The sequence below is a fragment of the Phoca vitulina genome, unplaced genomic scaffold, assembly GCF_004348235.1.
Source record: "Phoca vitulina isolate PV1807 unplaced genomic scaffold, GSC_HSeal_1.0 scaffold1, whole genome shotgun sequence".
Classification (NCBI taxonomy): domain Eukaryota; kingdom Metazoa; phylum Chordata; class Mammalia; order Carnivora; family Phocidae; genus Phoca; species Phoca vitulina.
The window spans coordinates 70,868,261-70,891,634 of record NW_022589704.1 but is presented as its reverse complement, the minus strand read 5'-3'; the positions used below and the strand labels follow the sequence as shown (position 1 = coordinate 70,891,634).

The 23,374-nt window shown below is 34.0% G+C and overlaps 1 protein-coding gene across 19 annotated transcripts in view; it reads right to left on the bottom strand.

Moving 5' to 3' along the window:
- Positions 1–3,114: 3,114 nt before the first annotated feature.
- Positions 3,115–23,374, bottom strand: part of BAZ2B (bromodomain adjacent to zinc finger domain 2B) — a 381,204-nt gene continuing 360,944 nt past the window's right edge. For 16 of the 19 annotated variants that reach the window (XM_032409746.1, XM_032409773.1, XM_032409789.1 and 13 more), the window contains 10 exons: positions 22,214–22,869; positions 21,641–21,914; positions 21,309–21,464; positions 20,559–20,719; positions 17,109–17,419; positions 16,587–16,722; positions 13,013–13,159; positions 7,176–7,441; positions 6,772–6,915; positions 3,115–3,407 (listed from right to left, as the gene is read on the bottom strand). In XM_032409746.1, coding sequence (XP_032265637.1) covers positions 3,254–3,407; positions 6,772–6,915; positions 7,176–7,441; positions 13,013–13,159; positions 16,587–16,722; positions 17,109–17,419; positions 20,559–20,719; positions 21,309–21,464; positions 21,641–21,914; positions 22,214–22,869 — 2,405 coding nt within the window. In that variant the 3' untranslated portion in view covers positions 3,115–3,253. Of the gene's footprint in view, positions 3,408–6,771; positions 6,916–7,175; positions 7,442–13,012; positions 13,160–16,586; positions 16,723–17,108; positions 17,420–20,558; positions 20,720–21,308; positions 21,465–21,640; positions 21,915–22,213; positions 22,870–23,374 lie in introns of those variants that run through there. The other 3 variants (XM_032409845.1, XM_032409900.1, XM_032409908.1) reach the window with 3 other exon arrangements.

The window sequence follows — 23,374 nt, the reverse complement described above, 5'->3', positions numbered from 1 at the left end:
ATTGGAATGAAATTCTTTTAACAGAACACAAACTTCTTTCATTACTCAACTGGAGATATCTAAGATACAAATAACCTTGAGAGAGGTAGCCCACACAAAAAAATTTACAGAAGGAGTAAATGATTGATACCAGATTTCCTTGAGGATGTGTTTACTGGGAGGCTAAATGAATAGGATTTTAAATTTCTTCAAAGGCGATGAGGATGGAGGTGATAGAAAAGAGAAGGAGCACAAAGGGGGTACATAAGGTACTAAGGACAGGTTAGAGCCTTCATAATTTAAAATTAGTACTTTTAACAAATTTCATTTTGGGGTTGAAACAAGAAAAAGGGATCACCTTGCATTTATGTAAGTTAGTTCTAATGAATTCAAGGTATACCCATAGATAAGTTTTCACTTAATTTTCACTATGGTTATCAATTAAATAAATATTAAATTACTCTCTACATACTGTTTCAAACTGATGATTATTTTCTGTGTTTAATAGTAGTGCACTGTTCGGTTATTCTGGTTGGTTACTACTTGAGTGATAATCTAAATCTAATCATGAGGGCAAGCTAGTGTTTTATAATTTACAGAGCAATTGAAACTAAAATGGAGAAGGTTCAGGTTAAACCCTAGTTTATTATTTTTTTTAAAGCCTAGTTTATCTTAATTAAAGTATGTTGTGTTTACTTGTAATTCTGTGACAGCCGAGGGTTAGGAAAACCTTTTATATTTGAAGAGAACGGTGATACTGGTTTATTGAAGATATACCCAACCCAGGGCACTGTGACTGCAAGATTCATTCACATAACAAATGATCCACAAAGGTATAGTAACAATTGTTACCTAGATCAGTTGCCCTTTTCTGATCATGCCCACGTCTTGAACAGCTACCCCTGTTGAGTAACAATGAAGATGCTGGTCTAAAGGAGCCCATATTGACCAAGCTTTCCTTTTTTCAGAGATATCTTATTTATTTTTAAAAGAAAATTATCACTCTTCAAAAATTGTGCTTTATGTGTTTAAGTATTTTATTTCTCATTTATGAACTCCTCAGACACCAGACATATTATCATCAGGCTGCTTATATACCATCTAATATAAATTAACGTAAGCATGTATCATCCCTAAGGCACAACACCCCCATGAAGAAGACTCCCCATGGAGCATCTGGCATATCTATAAACACAAAAACCCAGACACTTTATTCACAGCACCACCTTGTTCTTTTCTTTACATGGTCTTTTTGATTAAGCACAAGCCCCTTGAGGCGTAAGTGCAATACTTGGTTAACAGAAACTGACATATTTACATAATAACAGCTGATTTTCATATCAGTCTCTACAAGCAATCTAGAAATTTTGGAAAACACTTGGTGGCTTCGAAGCATTTTAAAGTTAGGAACATTTTCTTCAAAACTTTTCTATTCTCTCCTCACTATTAAAAAGCCATTCTCTAAGGACATCATCTCAGGACCACTTCTCCACTAGGCTGTAAGCTCCACGAAGGGCCTGTGCCTGTCTTGTTCACCAGTGATTCCTCAGAGCCCAGCAAGGCATCAAATCCTATTTCATGAAGGCTTGAATTTGTAGCTCATGACTTATTAGACTAATTTATATGATCAATTTTTCTTATTGACTACTGACAATTGGTTACACGTCTACCAACAGAGACATTTCTCATATCAGAACAAGACTTTTAAAATGTATTCTAATATTTTCATATTGAAAATGTGAAAACAACAACAAAATGTGGTCGAGAGAGGCTCAGGCGCTAATGAAAGGCACAACACTTGACTTAAAACCACCCTCCTCCACCCAGCCCAATGTTCATTGAACTACACAGTCTGCCGCTCCTCCTTTAGGATTTTGTAAAAATCAAATTGAAATTAACTATCTTTTTGAAAAGAATATATATTCAGGCTCATTAAGAAAAACTAAAAAACTAGTTTGTAAAAGTCTTTTATTGTATCCGTGCCACACATAGTAGAGAAAAATAACACTCCTAAAAAAAAGAATGCTACCTTTTCCACAACATTTGATTTTAAATAAAACTTCAAGTACTCTTACATAGGTACAAAAAAAATTCTGATCTATTTGCCTCCAACAGGCCACCACAACACACAGTAGATAAAACACAGTGGTTACAAATGTCTTTTAAATTTATTTCTGAGGCAAGGCAAATGGGAAGGAAATGTTTCTATGAAAAAATACTGTGTGTGTAGGAAATTGTCACAATTTTATTCCACATGGATACAAATGATTATACTTTAATTTAGGCCCTGGTGGCTTAAAATTATATAACAAAATAGAAAAATGGAAAACTAATATCCCCTACACCCTGTTTCAAAGGCAGGCACTACCAAGATCAAGGAGACGCCACAGTGTTGGTAGAGGATAATTACTGTACAAGCCGTGTAGCTATAATTACCTTCAGACTAAAATAAAATGCTACAATCCTTCTAAGGCATAAACAATAATGTCTCCAAACAATATATACACATAATACATATTTAAAACAAGACTTAATATAAACAATAGTGAACAGTATATACATGTCAATTTTTCTTCACTGTCTTGAAATACAATTTAACTACACAAGTGATGCAGCAACATATATATATATATATGTATATATATATAAATGTACTTGTAACTCTACAGTAAAGTTTATTTTTGGTGCTTTTATAGCACATCAGTGTAAACAGTTTACCTTGGCTTTGTTTTATATTTTAAAACATTCCTTGTTGTATTTTCAAGATTTAAAGCAATTTTCTAGTTCTTCCTTTTCACAGAAAACGAAGATTCTGGATGTGGTTTAATCATAAATAATTCATAAAATTAAATACATTCACTAAAAAATAAACTACAAAGTAAAAAAATGAAAAATAGATATTTATTGAGAGGGAAAGGAGAACCATTTCCCACATTAGAGCTCTGGTGTTGAATATTCAGTGCGATTTGATATATTTTAATTGCTATTGCACTATAACACCCTTTCCTTTGAAAATTCTTTGGGTGTGCTTCCCTGTTCTACCTAAATTAGCTGATAAATCACACAAACCAATAACCAAGGGCCTTGGTTGTTGTAGGAGTGAAGCCTTTAAAAATGGTATCATTCTTCTGATACTTTTTTTTTTTTTTGTGATACTTATTTTAAGGAAAAAAAGTCATTATGTATGTGCCTTGCACATTTATGTAAATACAGTTCACACTGCTGGTCTCATTTGTCCTTGTTTAAAAGGAAAAAAAAAAAGATTATTATAACTTCAGCTCACTTTGAAAATATCTGTCCACTTTTTTTCAAAATACTTCCTCATACTGTGGCCAGCTCTGCCTATATCAGAATCATCTTCATTAAATGTTTCACAGTTGTCAAAAACAAGCCTGACATCTACAGCAAAGGTTTCAAGGTTTGGATATCTGAAAGAAAACACATGATTTAGAGGTTGTTTTTATAGGGTGGCTTTGTTTTATAAACAAATGAAGAGGTAATAAAAGGTAAAATGAAAAAGTAAAACTGAAAGAAAAAAGATTAGGATAACTACATTTAAACGGATATAAAACATATTATACTCTCTTATAGATGAACATTTTAAAAATTGCATGTGTTCTGAACCATGTAGGATTTAAAAAGATTAAATGGAAAAAAACACATTTCTCTGAGGAGCAGGATACAGTTCAACTAACTAGCATTTTCCCCACATCCAATTTCCTGTTTGACCTGTACATAGTGTGCTGTCCCAGGACTCATCCCACTTAACTGGTTTATTAGTTCCTCTGGCCAGTTGTGGCACCCTATCATCCACATTGAAAACTATTTAGTTGCAGTAGAAATAATGGAAACACTTCCTGTGCCCTATAAACATTACACTTGCCCTGTAGCTTCTATATACATCCAGGATATACTGCTTTGTGTTAAATCTTTCCCACTTCCCATTTCTGTTCTTTTCTCTTCGGATGTGCTCTTTTGCTCAAGCACTGGAGTACGATAATCCAAAACAGGCAAAAAATTTTAAAAAATGTGCTATCCCTTTATCAGAGATAACATCATGAAGACCTGCTTTTCCATAAGAAGCACTGTGGCTTCAGTGCTTTTTCAGTGGGATAAGCCCCATCATCTTTCCCTGTAGAAACATGGCAAAGGGAACAGAAAGGTGAATGAATCTGCGTCAGCTCACTGGTAAGAAAGGAGTGGTTTGTTTCAAGCCAACGCAAGCCAAACCAATACATTTTGAAAGAGAGCTTTTGGGAATTTAAACTTAAATTAATTCTAGCTTATGGTAAGCTAAGTACTAAAATAATTTACGTATTAGAAATACCCTTGAAGTACACACTGAAGCTCTGAGACCTGGTAAAAGTGGAATTATTTCTTTGATGGGATACCTTGTATAGTCTTCCACACCTTCTCACTTCCCTCTGCTATGTGCAATAATAAAGTAACATTTCTCTATCTGTAATGAGCTCACAAAATTAATTCAGACCTGATGTAACCTCACCCATTTTCCTGTTCTTCTGGGAATTATTATTATTTTTTAATGAGGGGAAATTCACATAACATAAAGTTACCCATTTTAAGGTGGACAATTCAGTGGCATTTAGTGCATTCTCAACATTTACTATTACCACCTCTATCTACTTGCAAAACATTGCCATTGCCCCAGAAGGAAACCCTGTATCCATTAAGCAGTTGCTTCCCATTCTTCCCTAACCTGTCCCTGGCAACCACTAACTGGTCTTTCTCCATGGATTTGTCTATTCTAGAAGTTTGATATAAATGGAATCATACAGCATGTGTGGGAATAAATTTTATAAAATATTTAAAAGTTACTTTGAGAAATATTTATCTCTTTAGACTGTTCCTTACTATAAGAAATGGTTCATGGTTAATGCTGGGGAGACTAAAATCCAGGACCGAATTCTAGGTGAGACAAATACTAGTCCCACAGTTGATGGAACCCAGAAAGATTCATTAAAGCAAGTACTTCCTCCCCTCTTTTTGATAAATTTCTAGTTTAAACATTTGAAATACTGTTTATGAGTTTTGGTTCCAATTTATTAGTTTGGGTTTAATCAAACACCTTGAAGGTAGAGGAGCTTAAACCCACTACATTTTGCTTCCCACAAAACTGGCATCACAAACACGATTACATAGAACTGCTTCCCTCTCTCGGCTTGCCGCTGCCGTGGCTTCCTCCGTTCACCAGGACTCATTCTCAAAAGGGAACACCAATGTTTGGTAATGTCTAAGCTCTGTGTTAGTGTTTATTTTGGGGATTTTGAGGTCTGTTTGTTTGTTTGTTTGTTTTAGGTTCAGTTAGCCACATTATAGTACATCATTAGTTTTTGGTGTAGTGTTCAATGATTCATTAGTTGGGTGTAACACCCAGTGCTCATCACGACACACTGAGGTTTAGATTCATCCTCTATCCAGGAACTGGAGAAAAATGTAAAGCCTTTCTGTGTAAGTCTCTGTCCTGGCCATGTTGATTCTAAGTCCATTATGCTACCCACCTAAACATCTGATTATTTTGATAGAAAAAGCAAAAGAACTAGTTCATAGCTAGACAGGAGCTATTGCTTTTTGGTTCACATTAGAACCAATAGTTTTAATGGTTTTGAATGTTTTCTGAATTTGGGCAGGTCCCTTCCATAATTTTTTAAAAAATAAAACAAAACAGACATAATCTTTTGAAACATGTGAGAAGGACACTGATCATTTTGAGTTAAGTTCTACTCAACTCTTATAAATTGAATGTAAATTATGGAGCACAGTGATTTTCACCAAAAGAACATTCAGGAGGAACTAAATAACATACTGTGTTATAATGGTAATCATAATAACAACAATAATAATGTAATTAAAATCTACTTTATAGATAGTATTTCAATGTAAAGTTCCTTCTTTCTCCATATTTTTTGTGACTTTGCCTAAAGTATGGTCACAGGGTCCATTAAGCTAAACCAGTAATAAGGAATAAGAGGAGCTGAGGAGAATGAAGAAGAGAACACATACAGCTCACAGCTCCTGGTCATTCACATGTGGAATCCTTTTGTGTGGGCTTATTTTGTAAGTGAACAGCCTCATTTTTGGGGCTCCAAAATGGGCCACTGTTCAGAACCAAATAAATTCCATTAACAGCTGCTAGTCTGGTAGGAGTTTGAGGTGGTCTAACAAATATTAACTGTGGCCAGGAAGTCACTTCACCCTTCAGGTAGGATCACAAAGACAATATGGTAGAGAGGAGCAAATAATAGCTTTCTCCCACATTTAATAAATACATTCTTAGTATTCTCCAACAACCCATAATTAAACTTTTAACATTTAAAAAATTAAATTTTAATTTAAAATTTCCAATGACCTTTTATCTCTACATTGTAATGATCTGAAAATATTACAATCAATTTTTGTTAAATCCACATGAGATATTATCAATATTCCACTGATGTACAATATAAGCTCCATTTTATGTTATTTACTTACTTTGGGAGGCTTCCCTTTTATTTTTCTTTACCTCTCAGGCTGGGTTTGGTTGGCCCTCCAATGTCAAAGGCAGCGTTATCACACTGCTTTTTAATTGTTTAAACAATTTTAATGGACTTGTCTTTCATACTGTACTACCCTAACCAAACACACAAACACACACAGACACACACACAGACACACACACACACAGACACACATACACACACCCTCTCTCCAAAGGCAGAGATTTTTGGCTCACCAGAAGAGTACCCAGCAGATATTAGGCATTCAATAAATATTGAACTGAAATTATTTACTTACTGTCCACTACTTAATTTCTCTCTAATTGTGGAAAAATCCATAGGCTTCTTAATAACTTTCTTATAACCAGGAACAAGTTTCAAGTTTACAGGAAGTAGAAAAGGCCATGCATCCTCATGAGTTTCCATTTCAGTAAGGATCATACTAAAAAAATAATGTTTGAAATCAGTATCTATGCTTTAGAATTATCAATTTTTATTAAAAACTTAGTTTTTATAATCTTTCAAGTAAAAGCAATGCAAATTAATTTATTTTAAAAGATGAATACATTTATTTATACTATAGACTTTACATTTTCCTATTTATATAAATTGTCAAAAAGTCACCTTTGATATAGTAGAAAATTTCTAAACAAATAAAATGAAATGTTATAAATATATTGTACATGCAAACTGAAATAATACCTGCAAAGAGCGAGGTCTTTGGAGTCATCTCTTTTAGGTTTCTTAATAGAAGTAAAACTTTCCTGTTTTGACAAGTTAACAGAAGTGTTTTCCTCCATTTTTCTTTTTTTCAGGTCTTTGTTTCCTCTTTTTAGTGAACTATTTGTAGATGCAGAGTCTTCATCTTCAGTATCCCCTGTTAAAGTTACTTTCTTGCCTTTCTTTGACTCATTAGTCTTTTTTCCTTTGACATGAAGTTTTTTGATTTTTAGAGTTTGACCACTTGCCTTAATTTAAAAAAAAGTAAATGAGGTATAAGAAAATAACCATCTACAGACCTATTATTTTAAATTATTAAAGTCTGACAGGACAAACAAAAGGAATTTTATCTCTGATCTACAAGGTTGATAATTTTATTTTTAAGAGAGATCTATGAATTTGATCTCCCATAATATAAGGTTAAAATCTAATAAAGCATGAAAATCTATCTTAAGAACTCCTAAAACTTGAAGCTGTTGATCTCATGGTAATCCATCTTTGGTACTACAGAATTTAGCAGTATTCCTTTAGTCTAGGTCACTAACCAAATGAGTTTAAAGGTACAAAAGGACTATCTTTTAGAACACAATTAGGAACAAAGGTGAAAATAACAAATAAACAATACAGAGCTTATTAATAAGACAATTGAAGACGTAATAAAAAAACTAGGCCAAAACATGAAAAATAGCTCACAAAATGTCAAATAAAGAAAAAGTCCTTTATAAGTGATTAAATCTACTGGAAATTTGTATATATTTGTTTACTTTTGGATAAAGGGAAAAAAGCATTTGCTATAAAAAGAGAGTTCCACTAAATTGTGGTTCCCAGGTGTGAACAAAGCAATGGTGAAAAATCAGAGAGAGAGACAGAGAGAGAGGAAAAAAATGTCTGTTTTTGAGGAAAACAATAAAGACAGTATAAAAGAGATCATATTTAAAGGATATGAATTCTAGCTATGGCTCTGTCAGTAACTAGCTATGGAATTTATACAAATATATCTGTGAGGCCCTATCTTCTCATCTGTAAAATAAGAAAGATAAGCCACACAACTGGTAAGGTCATTCTAGCTCTAAAGTTACATGAAAAAAAAAAAAATCTCAGTGTAGCCTTATGCAATGTAACTACAGCTTGCAGTCAGCACACTGATATAACAACGAGCTCTCCTCCCCCATTCAGAAATAGGGAAATAAATCGTATTTTGAGAGTTAAATGTCATAATAAATATAATAGATCATAGAAGAGAGATATGCAGAGTCAGATATTCAGTCTAGCCACAATCTAAAGTTGGCTGTATTCTTGAAATAAATTTGGCTGAAAACATTTCTTTGGAGTACTTCATAATAATTTCTTTGAGGATTTCATGAACTTTTCTAGTAATATTTTTAAATAATTGCCCATAAGCAATTAAAATTATTTGGTTCTCTATTGGAAGGCTAAAAGTATAGTTAAGGAGAGATTTTAATTGCCTGAAATAATAAGGCAAACTATAAATCTAATACCTTCCCCATATCATATCAAAGAATCACTACCCCTTGTCACTAACTAAAATAATTAAAATGTTTTACTAAGTCTCTTTTCCATTTAGTTTATCAATTTTTATTCATGAATATCTGATATTCTGAGTTTTCATATTACACTAAGCTTTTATCACTCTGAAATCATAAAAAAAGAGAAAGAGAATGCTTAACATAATGAAAAAGTCCATTTAATGAAGATTAAGTTGGATTGAATAATTATATTACTTAAGAACAAAATTTCATGAATAAGGGGCCAAAACTTCTTGTTCTTTAGGTGAACTAAATTATTACTTGGGATCATTTTCTAACAAACTCATAACTACAGTAGGAAAACATGAAATTTAAATTACAGAATCAAAAGAACTTTGTGTTTCAAAAAGACAATGAAGTTTATACATTTCTTTACTAAGTAATGTTTATCAGCTTGCCTCATCATACTGTACACATACCCACACTTATCTTCATAAAGACTTTATTTGTTAAGTAATCTCTACATGCACCATGGGGCTCAAACTCAACCCCGGGATCAAGAGTCACATGCTCCACTGACTGGGCCAGCCAGGCGCCCCCACAGAAACATACTTTTAAAAGCAAGCTTGTATATAGTTAGTTACTCTGTTAACTGATTTACTTTGTTCTGGGACAGAGATACCCCACTCCCTACCCTTTTTTCTCTATCTTTTTATAACCCAAATTCAAAGAGGAACTTCAGTATGTCTAAAGCAGAACCTATCAGATTACACATAAAAGGGCACATTTCTGTTGTTTGTATATATTTATATATCAGAAGTTTGTGACTGGTGGCTCACAGGCTGTAAAGAGCCCACAGAATGTGTTGCTGCTTGGCTCATATAATGCTTGTAAAAAGTCTTGAGTTTGTGCCAACACTAAACATTTGGGAGGATATGCATAAAATCCATAAACTTGAAATACTGGTAGATCCTGGAACATTGGGCCCACATGTCTACATAACAACTGGCTGGAGTTGAGTAATGACTGTTATATTTAAATTGGGGCATGACTTTCCTATTTGCCACAGTCCCAACTCTTTTGTGTTATTTGCCTGACTTTTACAGGTATTGGAGTTTGAAACCTCATATGTGTGTGTCTATGAGTGTGTATAAATATGTGTATGTATATTTATACATATATATGTGTGCATCAATACACATATACACGTCTTTTTGATTCTATGATCCTATGAGATACATAAAACAAATCTATAAATTTAATAAATATATATAACAAAGTGCATGTATATATATTGGCATGCACATACATATACACAGAGTAAAAATAAAATATGTGCATAAATAGCCATTTGAGAGCAAGACAGTATAAATACTTACAAAAACTGAATTAACTGGAAAGATAGTTTAAAAACATTAACTTTAAAAATCTTTATATATCAAAATCAAATGTTTAATATTTTTTATTGCTATAAGAAACATAACATCTAATTCACTACCTTTAAAAAAACAGGGAGCAGAGGCTTAGAAATCTGCATTACATAGAAGCACTTGAATTAGATCATAGATCATATGTCTCCTAGTCCACTCCTTGAATGATAGATAGCCAAAATTCTAATTTAAGCAAATTTACTGAAAACAAAACCTCCTATAGTCTACCAGATGATAACTCAAGAATTAACATACCAATTTGTTAGTAATTAATAAAGCATTAGAGGAAATTTCTATAACTTGACAGTTAAGAAGCTAAAAGATAATTTATGTACAACCAGTGAAAATTATTACTGAATTACACTAGATATGACAAAATAATCAAGTAATGAAAAATTAAAAAGTGATTATTAGTGAATATAATGCCATGTGGGACTCTCTGCTATTTTATAAAAATAAATACATTATAAAAATAAAAATATATAAAATATATTATAAAAATAAATAATAGAAATCAAGTGTAATAAAGTATTAATATACATGTAACAGAACTTTAAAGTCATAAAAACTCTTAGACACATGACCATATTTGATCCTCAAAAATCTCTACAAATTAGGGGTGCCTGGGTGGCTCAGTCAGTTGAGCGTCCAACTCTTGATTTCAGCTCAGGTCATGATCTCAGGGTCGTGGGATGGAGTCCCACATCTGGCTCCATGCTCAGCTGGGAGCCTGCTTGAGATTCTCTCTCTTTCTCCCTCGGCCCCTCCCCCTGCTTATGCGTGCGTGTGTGTGCACGCATGTGCGCACACTCTCTGTCAAATAAATAAATAAATAAATAAATAAATAAATAAATAAATAAAATCTTAAAAAAAAAACACCTCTCTGAATTAGATACTATCCCATTTTACAGATAACCCTGAAGCTAAGAAAGTGCTCCAATGTTAGAGATCAGGGAGGTAAGAAAAACCAGCAAAGCGACTGAAAAAGCAAAGGCAGGAAGACAACCAGGTAAGTATGGAATCCTAGAAGTCAAGTGGAAACAGGGTTTCAAGGAAACGGAGTGCTCCACTCTATCAAATATACCTAATAGGATAGATGAGGCCTAAGCACTGATCACTGAATTAAGCAATGTGAAAGTTATTTGTGGTCATGATAAGAGCAATTTTGGAGAAGCTATGGAGGTGAAAATCTGACTGGAACGAGTTCAAGAGTGATTTGGAGGAGAAAAATCAGAGAACCAGAACAGAAAACTTTCCATGAGTTCTTCTGTAAAGGGAAGGGAAGAAATGGGGGAAGTGAATCAAAGAAGAAGTGAGCCCAGAAGAGGGTTTTTGTTTATTTAGTTCTCTCAAGACGGAAGGAATAGTAGCATGTTAGTGGGCTGATGAGAAGAACCCAGGGGAGAAGGAAACATAGATGATGCAGGAGAAGAGAGAACTGTTGGAATCATACTCCTAAGAAGGTGAGAGGGGGTTGGTTCTGAGGCATACCTTGGGAAACTGAGTTTGTCAGAGCCACTAGCAGTTCACGGCAACAGGAGAGAAGGTAGAGTATGTGAGCACAGACACAGGAAGAATGGTGCATGTGGTGGCAAATTCTTGTAATATTTTCTTCTGGTGGCTTCTATTTTCACAGGGCAATGGGAGTAAGGTCATCAGTTGACAATAAGGATGGAGGAGACAGAGTTGGAGGTAAATCATCAGGCACCATTAAAGGCCTTCTTAATGCCTCGAATTTAAAGGGCTGGGTGTTTTCTCCAACCACATTCAGATATAAAAATATAGGTGCAGGGAAGTCAAGAGTTGGATTAACCAGAATGATGGTCTTCCCAAGTGAGAGAGAGGCAAAGGGGATAAAGGTGGATGCAATGGTTATGATAATGAAATGCTGACATATTACAAGCAAGGTTAGGAGAAAAGAGAGGACATGAAAGGGGAGAGGGACAGTGAGAAGGTCTTCAGATAAATGGACTGGAGGTCAAAGAATTGTTGGAGTTTGAGTGTGAAAGAGGGTAGACTGAAAAGAAAGGAGGCAGTGAATAGATGGATGTTTGGAATTTAGTTCATGGAGACATGGCAGTTACTGGTAATGATTAATGGTAGTTATTGGCCAAGAGATTAAACATGGAAGGGAGTGACTGAGTTAGGAAACACCTAACAAAGACTCTGGCCCTCAACACATGTTGACCCTTTCACACTTCTTACTTTCTAATTCTATTATCATATTATCAATCCATTATGGGTGTCCACAGGTTTCTAATTTAAATGTGACCAGAAAGTGACTTAAAAAACAATGCCTATTACCATCTGACCTAGCAATTTAACTCCTAGGTATATACCCAAGATGAGTGAAAACATTTATTCATACAAAAACTTATATATGAATGTTTCACAGCAGCATCATTCATAATAGCCAAAATATGGAAACAACCCAAATGTCTATCAACTGAAGAATGAATAAACAAAATGTGGTATATCCAAATAACGGAGTATCATTTGACTATAAAAAGGAAGTACTAATACATGCTAGAACATGAATGAACCCTGAAAATATTGTGCTAAGTGAAAGAAGTCAGACACAAAAGGATTATATGTAATGACCGGAATAGGCAAATCCATTGAGACAGAAAGTAGAATAATGGTTGCCAAAGGCTAAGGGGAGATGGGGAATGGGGAGTGACTGATAATGGGTACAAAGGCTCTTTGTTGGGGTCATGAAAAATTTGTTGTGGAATTAAATAGTGGTGATGGTTGTACAACTTTGTGAATATTGTAAAACCACTGAGTTGTGCACTTTAAAATGGTGATTTTTATGGCCTATGAATTATATCTTTAAAAAATCCCCATACAGCTCTGCATTTTGATCTGGCAATTGAACGGCTGAGTGTTAGGTCAGTCTCACCTTAGCAATGCAAGCGGGACAGAACCAGTCCCCGTCTGGTATAGTGGTAATCTTGGGCCTGTGGCAGTACGTGTGACAGCCTTTGTCACAGCCATCACAAAGGAGAAGCAGTTCTTCATTATCTCCCTTTCGACAGATCTGGCAGTACTATAATACATGAGAAATCATTTAAAATTAGCTCTCTGCTGTGAAGAATAGTTATTGGGATATTAAACACACCGTAATTCCTAATTCATATTAGTAACAAACATTCCGCTTGCTAACAAATATACAGTAGCCATACACATCTATGTATCTCTCATTACACAGATATGGACCACATGACGGGTGAGCAGTTCAGTTGGGGTAAATGCACATTTCAGGTACACTGCAAAGAACAAAGCTAGAGGTTGAATGCCTGCACACACTTCAGAAGCATGTACACATTAACATATGAAATCATTAACGTGACATTAGAGCACATAAAGCAATGAGTAGCTTTAATACATGGTGTTTTAATTTTTTAATGTATTTCATCTTTTGCTTATCTTAGCATCCTCATGATATCCTGAGAAAGAAATAAGTAAGAGTTAGAGTAATTTTTAAGATCAAAATTAGGAAACTTGTATTAGTATCAAAATTATATATAACAGTAAAAAAGATGACCCTATATTTTGGTTAAATTATCCATCTATTTTTTGAGATTGATTAAAAAAAAATGTGTCCAAACCAAGAAACTTTGGAATTCAACCCAAATCAAACATGTGTCAACAAGTGCAGAAAATGGATCCTACAAAATGATTTCTAAAGAGAAAAAAACAAAACAAAAAACTGGTAACAATAAACTAAATCAAAGAATTTAATTGGTCATAACTTATTTTGTAGAACTAAAAATAAAATTATTTCTTCTCTGTGAAAAAGTTTCTAATACCATTAAGAACTTTAAAATCTGTAAAGAGATTTTCCCCCCATGCATACATACTTTGTATAACCAGTTTCACAAAGGGAAAGAAGCAAAGTTAGAAAAGAAAAACTTTCAAGATAGCTTTAAAAAATGGTCAACACTAACCCTGTGTTTTGACATTTAGCTTATACTCTGTCACAGTAGAAAATGTCTTGTAATCAATTATTTTGAAAAATAAAAACATTTAAACTGTAAGTCACTTATACTAATTGAAAGTTATATATTTATACTCTTAAAAACAAAACAGCTTGACTGTTCAAACTTAATTTTTAAAACTTTCAATACAACATTAAATCTTAATCTGGGAAAGTCTAAAATAGTCTTATATAACTCAATATGCACATCGATGACAGCTTAAAAATCTTATCGAAATGGCAGATACACACTATTCAGCTTAAATATCTATCAAGTATATGTAATATGCATAATACTAAAATTGTCATGTGTGCTAAGAGCAAAAGCAGCAGAGTTTACCATCCCAACAGTAAGTATTTTATGACCTTTTCTAATACCACATCACTAAATACCTTCTCCAAACTTAAGTTACATCTTTAAAACTTCTATTGTAAAAATATTGAGAAATAACATTTAGAAAGTTATAATTAAATCCATATGACAAAAAAGGTTAAAAATCAGTTTCATGAACATTAAGTAAACTCTATTTTTTATAATAGATACCTAGAAATACTATAAAGTCTCTCTGACATCTCACATTTATGGTTTAAAAATAAAATTCTTTTCTGATACTTAATAAAAAAGGGTGGCAGGTATCAAGCTCATTAACACTTTGGAAAAGTCACAGCAATAGTTCATAACATGTTAGAGCAAATGTAGAGCATAAAATAGTGGCTGTTGCCTATGCTTAACATTAACAACAATATAAAGCATACCGTGGGCAGGGAATTATCTGGAGGCAAATTATGACAGCTCCTTTCCATGATAAGCCTGGTCTCTGGCAAAGAGGGTATTTCTAAAGGTACTGAGTACTTTAACATTTTGTTAGGACTTGTTATGAGGATTATTCTAGGCACTGTTACATTTCTAGTTAAAGGTTAAAAAGTGCTCATTAACCTTTGAATATGAAACTATGCCTTCTTTTCAAGATAGTTTCATAGCAAATAATGTACGATTAAATATTAAAAAATGAAGATTATAAGAGATGGAGTTAAATAATGATAAATGTATATTAATAACATGAAAAAGACTTATGAATTTGCCAGAAATGAAATAAAGCTTTTGACTGCAGAAAGTATAAAGGCAGATCTTGGTACAAATTTTGGGTTTCTATATACAGGTTATAACAAATCTGATCATATCATGATGACTATTTTGGTGTATATGAGGAAAAGAACTGTTCCAGTTTCATTTTGATGTAGAATTCAATCTCTTTTGATCATTACAGTCTAGACTTCACCAAGTATATTTCTCCAAGGTGATTTTAAAACTGGTTTTAATAATAAGTTTTAGAAGAAAGATTCTTTTTACCTGGTAAAAATGCTACCAGGTGAACAGAACTTGCCTTCAATCTTATGGTAAATTGTAATGTGGATTGGAAAAGACCTAAATTTGAGCAGATTGTGAAAACTGCAGATTCATTATTCCATGGATATTTTACATGAAGAAGGGAAAAACCACAGAAGAAACCAAATTTATTTGTAAGAATGAATAAGGCGTTGAGTAGTCTAAACTTAGAGGTTAAAATAAAGGAAAGAATGTTAAATTATGTAAGGATCACTTCTTTTCTTTGGGGAATGACTATTTTAAGTAAGGAATTTTACTATTAGTCATGCATGAAAACAAATCTCAAATGTTTGGATTTTATAGCTAATCTGTAATTCAAAAGCAAATGTCAAAGTAATTCATAAAAGTTCACATATAATAAATATTTCTGTATCTGATATAAGAGGCAAGAGGGACATGAACATGTTTAAAATGAGCATCTCTCTGGAAGATATATGGACTATAGCTTTCATTTGGAATATATAGTATTTGGTGCCTGGTACAAGGTAGAGGCCACTGCACAACGATAACTACTTGGGCTTTAGCAAAGAAGGTGAAAAATCAGTTTTAATGGTTAGGAGAAAAAAAAAAATAAAAGACCTACTCTTCATATCAGCTACTTCCGATGCCATATACATGATGTCAAGCACACAAACTAAGAGCTCTCTGTTTATTTTGCATTTACTTATCTAGTTATTTCTTAGCATTACAGAAAAAAAAGAAAACTGATAGAAATAAAAAGACATTTTAAGAATGCAGTGAATGTAGCAGATAATGTCAGCAACTGGAATGTTTACAAGAGTGAAAGGGTCTTCAAAATATTTAGATGAACATCTATTATGTTAACAGAATACAGAAAACAACCTCAGTCAGAGTTATAAACAATATTCAGTGGAATGAGAATCAAGATTTTTAAAAAGAAGAGAGAACATATTTGGAAGTTTCCATCAAAAAGCTCAAAATAAGGAGAAAAGTATCAAACTGATACAGTATTTAAGAATTAAACAAACTGTCAAGTAAAGCATACATTATTTTGACAATAAGTAATGTATTAATTAAGAAAGGTTTAGAGGTTGGGAAAAACAGGACAAAGTAAATGAGTTATAGTATTTCTTAAATGAAAACACTTACAACTTTCATAATTGATTTTTCCCATGCTATTGATTTCTGTAACTGCTGAATGCACAGAGCTACCTGTGCAGCACTGCGAGCTTCTGATAATGCCCTTCTCCATACCCTGAGCCCTGGAGCAATATCCTCTTCAATTCTGCATTGAAATATAGAAAAATTAAGTAGGTCATATCCACATTTATGGTTACTGAATGTGAAACAATCATCACACTGAAAGCCAAGCAATGACAAAAACATGGAACAGCCAATAAGAATAAGGTTTAAGCAACTAAATTTGATGTAGTGCACAGACTGTGGCTACGTGCCTCAAAGCTTAGTCACAACCAGGTAAATGTAAGATCACTTTGCAGGATTATCAACGCACATAACAAAAAAAAAATGTTTTTACAAAGCACCATGCAAATAGCATGATCCATATGGATCACAGACATACAAGAAGATACATAGATAACAGGCAATAGAAAATAGGCTCCAATTAGCAAAGAAGCACAATAATTTTTCAAGTTAATCTCAATAACCTACCCGTCACCATCACCACTAATGGATGGTGCAGGAGCAGGGACAGTAACTGTGCCCACATTATCCAGTTTGATCTGAATGGTGGTACTTAAGGGGCTCTTCAGATACCTTCTCTCAATGTTCCGCTCCAAATCAGCCAGCCTGGTTACAGCTATATCTAGGGGGTTGTCACTCTTCCGTTCTAATGCATCTGCACTGCTTTCTTCTTCGCCAGTAAATTCTCCATCATGCTCCTTGCACAATTTAGAAAATGACTTATGTTCAAAATATACCAAGTCCTCCCTTTCTGATGCAGGCTCTGGACACATCCAACCCTATATATCAAGAGAATAATGTTATTATGGTTTTCTCTTAAAATGCCTGATGGGTGAATTACCTGTACTTAAAATACAGCAGCAGACACCAGCAGATCTCAAGGATCTTTACTGAAAGTTTTTACCTTGTGTTTCCTAATGCTAGGTAGAAACAAGAACAGAAAATTAAAAGACACAGTTGTAAGAAAAGTCTGAAGAAGAAAATTTAATAACTTTGATATTATGAAAGGTATAATGAAAATTAGCAAAGTATTCTGAAGGATTTGAGGATAAGTAAATATTTATTCATTTCATGGGACCACTTAAATGGAAAACTCCCGGTAGTCCTGAACTTGGTTCTTCCTTTCCATTTTCACTCCTTCTACCACCCTTCTGTACTTACCATTTTTTCCTTCAGCCACAGGAGCTTTGCCTAAGCTGTTACATTTGTCTGTATGGCTTTTTCCCTGTTCCTCTTCACCTACTTAACTCTACTCATCCTGTAGCTCTCATGTTAAAATTTACTTCCTTAGGGAATCCTTCCTTGACCTCCTTTGGGAGATTAAATCTCCCTGTTACAGGCTCTCATAGAACCACATAATACTCCATAGCCTTGTGTAATTTTACATTGCTATGATTATTTGATTAACATTTTTCTACCTCTAAGTTCCATGAGGGCCATGTCTGCTTTTAGCCATTTTATCTCCAGCAGAGTAGGGCAAACAGATGGCACTCAATATATGTTGATTGAATAAATAAATGATCCTACAACTCAGCTTGCTTATATCAATCCTCTAGCTCCAAATCCTTCAAAGACTCCCTACTATTTAACAAAGTCCCTATTTTTACCATGACATTCAAGTACCTCAATCTACCTCTTTCTCACATGTTCCCATTTATGTACCCTACACTGCAGTCAAACTCCACGACTTGCCATTCCACTGATATGTTCTGAGCCCCCTGATCCTGGTGCTCCACTCATGCTGTTCGCTTTCTCTAGTATGGCATTCCCTGTTCTCTGACCGTCAAAACCTTCGTCATCTTCTCAAATTCCATCTTGACTTCTCCACGAAATCTTCCCTGATCTTTCTCATATTTCCCAAGTCATGTATTCTTTTTCAAAATTCATGCATAACTCTGTACTTGTCTGTGATGAGTTACTAGATTCTACAGAGATGTCCATGTCTTATCTCCCTATCATATGACAAGCTTTCTGAGGGCAGAAACCACCTTGTATCCAATTTTGTGATGTCCACTGCCTAATGTGGAATAGGTACTTAGTAAATAAGAAACAAAATGACCATTATGTTTTTTATTAAATCTCTTTAGTGATAATTATTTTGTCTTGTATATTGTGATCAATTCTTTCTCATTAACTCAGTAGAACATTTATATTTAGGACGTAAGTATGAAATTATAAGTAGTATGCATAAGTGCACTAGGTACAAGTCATATCCAATGGCCTCATTCTTTACAGTTTGAAAAGGATACTACATACCACTTAAAAATATTTCACTTAGCTACTGAGAACACAGCCAAAAACATCTAAGCAGCTGGTTATGTGATAAGGTCACTGCAACAAAATTTGAGTATATCTCCAGGAAAATGTTTCAGGCCCATGCTCTGACTTTATGCATAATTAGAAAAGCGTGATGATATCCTTTTCCAACGAACAGCCAGTCAGAATTGGCAAGTCAGATTGGGAGTGCGGGAGGGGAGGTGGAGGAAAATAGGGCTGGTAGAACCAATCAAATCTAAACCAGCAAATAGTAACAACTGACCATGAGAGAAAACAGACTATAGAAAGCAGATGTGATAGTTTAAAAATCAAAGCACACTGGGATCATTTACCGGAGGGGCAAAACCTCTTCACATTTCCTGAGGGAATCATTATCTAATCACTGGTCTTCATACTGAAGATACTGTGTCACCAAGATAATTTCAATCAAACTCATTATTCTCAATTTAAGAAGGCAGTGTAATACATAACATAAGTGATCCAACAAACATGTTAAAAAATTATAGCACTAAATGGGATAATTATCATTTCTCCAGAAAATAAACTTGTGTAGAAGAGTTCACTTGTTGAAGATGCCAGATAAATGAGGCATTTTTATATTGTATTATAGTACCAGGAAAAAGATTCATATAGTTGCCTAGCAAATGATAAACTTCCCAAAGTTGGTAATTATGTTTGTGGCAAGAAAGGGATATTTTATTAGCTCTGGGAAATTATATTTTTTGGAAATCCCTGAAAATTTCCAAATGCCAGCATTAAAGTAATTTTGAAGAAATATTTTAATCATTGGATAGGATAGCATAAGTTTCTCATTCTGGATAAAATCTGGATAAAATGTGAAATATCAAATCAAATTACATGGAAACTACATTTTTTAAACCTTTTCAGGTGTCTGTCTCATGCTTATTCACTATCAATCCATTTATTCTCAGTGATGTCACCTTATTATCAATTGAGAAGACCTTTATACTCCTCTTTACAAAACCAAAAAGTCTTACACAAAGGTAAAGCTTTCCTTCCTTTTGCCTTTCCATTGGAAGCCAGTTTTGATCATTGTTTGTGACAATGGTAATGCCCAGTAGATAAATACATAAATTAAAACTTTATATATATACGTAGGGTGTGTGTGTGAGCGTGCATATAATATAACACATATCCAGATATATCTATATTCTCCAGTTTAAAATTATATACAGTGATAGTCTGACATACAACATGGCTTGTATAGAGGTGCTTCCTGGACCTACATGAAACACAGCAGTAGGAGTTTAATAGAGCATTATATTATCATGGGTAAACCTGTGAAACTCTGCTTGCAGTGAAGAACTGCATACCAGAAATGATAGTTTTGATTGTCATTAAGGAGGCAGCAAGATTTAGTAAAAAGAACATGGGTACTGCAGTTAGATTGACTTGGTTTGAACCCACATTTAGCCACTTACTATAAGACCACTGGCAGGTTACTTACTCTGAGCCTTGTTCCTTACCTGTGAGATGGGGAAAATTAATTCAGGATCATGATGAGGATTAAATGAGATAAAATGAAGACATTTAACATAGGAACTGGCAAATGTCAGGCATATAAAATATTAGTTACCTTCCATTATCCTAAAAACAGATTTTATTCCAAGTCAATTTTACCTTCACTTGCAAACTTGCTGATGCAACTCTCCTTTCTAGATCTTCCACCTGTTGAAGAATACTCAAATCCATTTCCATTGCTTGATCTTCTACTGACCAGTTCTCCACAATATCTCGAGTTACCTGGTTTTCTTCATTTTCATTTAATTCAATAATAGCAACTACATTTGAAAAGAAATTAATTTAATTTAATTTTTTTTTTAAGATTTTATTTATTTATTTGACAGGGAGAGACACAGCAAGAGAGGGAGCACAAGCAGGGAGAGTGGGAGAGGGAGAAGCAGGTTTCCCGCGGAGCAGGGAGCCCGATGCAGAGCTCGATCCCAGGACCCTGGGATCATGACCTAAGTCGAAGGCAGACGCTTAACGACTGAGCCACCCAGGTGCCCCAGAAAAGAAATTAGTTTTAAAATCCACTTTATTCCCCAATGATTTCTTTCAGAAAGTAAATAAAATTCCAGGGGTAACATGTGAATGTAACTTAACAGACACAAGTGCACCTGTGCGTATGCAGGCAGCTTGCTTTCAAAAGTAGGAATATTCTTTTTTAAGAACACAATATGTCTGCAGGTTGTAAAAAATTATAAGAAAGTAATGCCAATTTAAGAAATGTACACGGTTACTATTTTTTGAGCAAAATAGAAAAAAATGCCCGTTAGTAATAAATGAAGACACACTAAAATACATTTTAAGGTAAAAGAATGAATTTTCGTAAGTAAGCAAGAGAGCAGAAATCTTTTAGGTACACACCATCCTTATTCTTGATGCAGGCTTGAGTAATATAATCCAAGTGTTTCTGAATTTGTTTCTGTAACGCCTTTTCTCTTATTCCTCTGAAATGCAGCACTTTGAGCAAAGCTTTTAGATCCTCTGGGTCAATAATTCTCCACCAGCCAAATTGCATTTCTAAGTCAAGATAAATATGTACATCTTTTACAGATATCTTGAATATGAATTAATGGCACAACACAAATCAGAAGATTTATAACTACATATATAACCATCGAAGATTCAGTTATAATATAGGACTCTATTAACAATGAAATAAAGTCAGTGGCTAAAAACTATCTCAATGCACCTACCTTCTGGAATAGGTTTTGGACTAGGAAAATCTACTGGTTTTGCTACTTCAACAGCCGCAGGTTGAGTTGAAGAGACTTTTTCATTCTGTGGCAATGGAGATTCACTTTTACTTGAAGCAACATTGGGAGTCAAGAATGAATTACCATTTCCTTCAGATAATCCCAATCCCGATCCCAGACTAGGTAAAGGTGATGTAAATGGAATATTAGAAGCAAGCATGCCAGTGGGCCATCCACAGAACTGGAGTCCCATCATAGATACTCCACTTTTCATCTACAAAAAACCAAAATATTTTAAAAGTAGAACAATCTAAAAAGTTAGGAAAAATGTTTAGCATCTGAAATTATTTTTTAAATTCTGAAAAAAAAAAGGTAATTCAAGAAGCCTTTGCCTTAGACTAGAAATGCATAGTTGTAATGAAGCTTGGTGATAGCAATTGTGACTCTTCCCAGTTTTCAAACTGTGGCAGGGATAATACAAATATCCAACTGATTCCCCTGGAGTGAGAATTTTCACGGGATCAAAGATTAAATAAAACAACATAGAAATGAGTTACAATGAGCAGTACAAACCTGAAGAGGTGATACAGCAAATGGATTGAGGCCCACGGGATTCTGAGAGGAAGATGATCCCAGAAGGGGAGCGGGGGCAGGTGAGGGGGACGTAGATGGTGGCTGAGACTGAGGAGTCACTACGGAAGCAGCTGATAAATCAGCATGGATAAGTGAAGTGTCATCACAAGGGGTTCTTGGCAAAAGGCTGAACCACTGTCTATTCTTTTCCGTCAGTGTTTTTAACAACTGGTCATTGGGTAAAGGACTGTAGAACTTCCCTGGACCACTTGAACCAGTATTGAACAGATTATTAGAGTCTGTCTTTTCCATGTTGCTTTGGGTTGCTGTTGATTGAATGCTGCCCAATGAATGTTTTCCACTATTTTGATAAGACAATGTACACCCATTTGCACTACTATTTGGTTTGGGGATCATCATATCTGAGTCAGGAGGCATCTTAGCTACTTCTAAAAGCTTGCTTAATTTTGAAAAAGAGCCAGGTTTCTGAAGAAACAGATTTGTGTTATCTTTTTCTTTAGGATCTTCCTTTTGCTCACAGTGATCTGGATTTGAACAATTTAAAGTATCTTCAGAGGTCTCAAATATTTCTTCTTTGATCTGGATGCTTTCTGCCTTTTTCAGCTTTTCTCTTTCTTTTGCAATTTCTTCTAGTCCTACAAAAGTGAAAAGTATTAAGAAGATCAGTTGCTTCAGATCCAACCAATACTTTAATTGTATGTTATTACTATTTATCAAGTAATATGCATAAAAATAAATAAACTTTTCGAGATTACTTACTAAAAAACAATGATCTTGTTTTTTATAGGCTACATTTGCTCATTGGAAAATTAGTGTAGTTTTATAATTAACCATTACAAAATTTTAAAATATTAAAATATTAAAAGCCCTAATACACAACAAAAATTACTATTAACATTTTTGTGTAAATCCTTCTAGGAGTTCTCTATGCATAACCATATACACATATACACGTAAGCCTATAAAGTAAAAAAAAAAGGAAATCGTATTATAATATTCTAACCTACATGTTTTACTGAATAATACTCTGTAAGCATCCTAATGTATTAATAAATATATAACTGCACCATAAATTTTAATGGCTATCTTCAGTGGAATATTATCATAATTTAAATAATCAATCTTCTACTGATGGCTATT